General features: G+C 41.7%; 1 protein-coding gene across 3 annotated transcripts in view; it reads left to right on the top strand.

Annotated features, from left to right (window-relative positions):
• The window catches only part of LOC111973275 (zinc finger protein ZFP2-like), an 8,451-nt gene extending 6,309 nt beyond the window's left edge, over positions 1 to 2,142 (top strand). For all 3 annotated transcript variants that reach the window (XM_070446658.1, XM_070446660.1, XM_024000583.3), the window contains one exon: positions 970 to 2,142. In XM_070446658.1, coding sequence (XP_070302759.1) covers positions 970 to 1,688 — 719 coding nt within the window. In that variant the 3' untranslated portion in view covers positions 1,689 to 2,142. The remainder of the gene's footprint in view (positions 1 to 969) is intronic.
• The last annotated feature ends 6 nt before the right edge of the window (positions 2,143 to 2,148 follow it).

The following is a 2,148-nucleotide window of genomic DNA, read 5'->3' as shown; positions in this document are numbered from 1 at the left end:
TTCTCCTTGCACATCATCATCTGCACATCTATCACTCCAGTGTTAATTTGTTAAATTGTAATTACTTCGCTACTATGGCGCTATTATTTGCCTTACCTCCTTACTCCATTTGACACCACTGTATGTAGATTTTTCTATTGTGTTATTGACAGTACTTTTGGTGTGGGGCTGTGCTTTGGCAAAGTGGGTGGGGTTATATATCCTTCCTGTTTGGCCCTGTCCGGGTGGATCATCGGATGGGGCCACAGTGTCTCCTGACCCCTCCCGTATCAGCCTCCAGTATTTATGCTGCAGTAGTTGTGTTGTGTCGGGGGCTAGGGTCAGTCTGTTTATGTCTGGAGTACTTCTCCTGTCTTAATTTAAGTATGCTCTCTCTAATTCTTTTCTTACTCTCTCTCAGAGGACCTGAGCCCTACGGATCCATTGCTCTCAGGACTACGCTGACTCTCTCTTCTTTCCAAAGTAGTGTGAAATGTACTCATAAGCAACCTGGAAATGCAGGTTACTCCCCTGAGTTTCCTCCATTCACATTCGGAATACATTGTGAAAAACGAAAATCTTTGCTCACCATTTTTGCTCCAGGCAGATATAGTACATCCATAACTATCGATTTCGTCATTAGCAGGGAGGAGTTTCMGCAATCAAATTGCCCTCGTGCCGCAATTTTAGCAAACACAGAAAGGGGCCTATATTAGAGACCAAAAGTCYTCTGGCAAACTGTTTAGAGTTTCAACAACATTATTATCTTATTTCTAGCCTACAATCATCAATGTTACTCTACTAATGTGAAAACAAGACAAAATATGACTATTCTTGCTCATTTTAAGACAATTGTCAAATAATTTTAACATTTATTACAGACGTCAATTGTTGTACAACATCATGGCTACGCTGTTGGCATCACCTTTTACAATGGATTTCCACTGTTGTGGGCCTTTAATCATCTGTCTGACTTTGTTGTTCACACAGGAGAGAGACGTGACTATCGTGGATCCTCTGGGGAGCCTCAACAACCTCATGATGCTGAAGAGGCAGAGAAGAGTCTCTCCAGATCAGAACACCTCAATAAACACCTGCAGAGATCCACAGGGAAGAGAACTCACTGCTGCTCTGACTGTGGGAAGAGATTCACCTCATCAGGCATTAAAATTCATCAGAGAACACACACAGGAGAGAAACCTTATAGCTGTGGTCAATGTGGGAAGAGATTTGGTCAATCTGGAGATCTGACAGTGCACCAGAGAACACACACAGGAGAGAAACCTTATAGCTGTGATCAATGTGGGAAGAGTTTTGGTCAATCTGGAGATCTGACAGTGCACCAGAGAACACACACAGGGGAGAAACCTTTTAGATGTGGTCAATGTGGGAAAAGTTTTGCTGCATCTAGAACTCTGACTCAACACCAGAGAACACACACAGGAGAGAAACCTTATAGCTGTGATCAATGTGGGAAGAGTTTTGGTCAATCTGGCCATCTGATATCACACCAGAGAACACACACAGGAGAGAAACCTTACAGCTGTGATCAATGTGGGAAAAGTTTTGGTCGATCTGGCTCTCTGACTCTACACAAGAGAACACACACAGGAGAGAAACCTTATAGCTGTGATCAGTGTGCCAAGAGATACTTTGATAAAAGATCTCTGATCAAACATCAGAAAATACATGAAGGAGTTATTTCGTGATATCAATGAAAAAATGTCACAATGTAGAATGTTTAACATTGTAGTAGGAGTATTTTAAGGAATTTCACAATCCAGGCTCTGAKTTGAAAGAGTACTATTTATGTGATTTAACAAAAAGTGACTAACACAAAACGAGCTGTGTTCCACTTACCACGTTGGTGACCCATTTGAATCAAAATGCAGCACTTCAAAATGTAGCTAGCTGTTTTCTACAAATTGTCCTCTAACCAGTGATGTACACATTATTCCCAGATTCCGTGTGGTTTTTGAGCTGTTAGTTTTAACAGGACGTGCAACCTCATCTCCCTCCTCTCGGCACAATTGATTTCAACATGATATCGATGAGTGATGACAAATAAGTGTTGCGTTCCTTTGTTTTGCGACCCCTAAATTTAAATGCATCACTCCAAAATGTAGCTGACTGTCTTCTGCAGGTTGTCCTCTAACCAGTGAGGTAAAA

Source organism: Salvelinus sp. IW2-2015, linkage group LG2 (genome assembly GCF_002910315.2).
Source record: "Salvelinus sp. IW2-2015 linkage group LG2, ASM291031v2, whole genome shotgun sequence".
Taxonomy (NCBI): domain Eukaryota; kingdom Metazoa; phylum Chordata; class Actinopteri; order Salmoniformes; family Salmonidae; genus Salvelinus; species Salvelinus sp. IW2-2015.
This window is presented reverse-complemented; position numbering and strand designations above follow the sequence as displayed.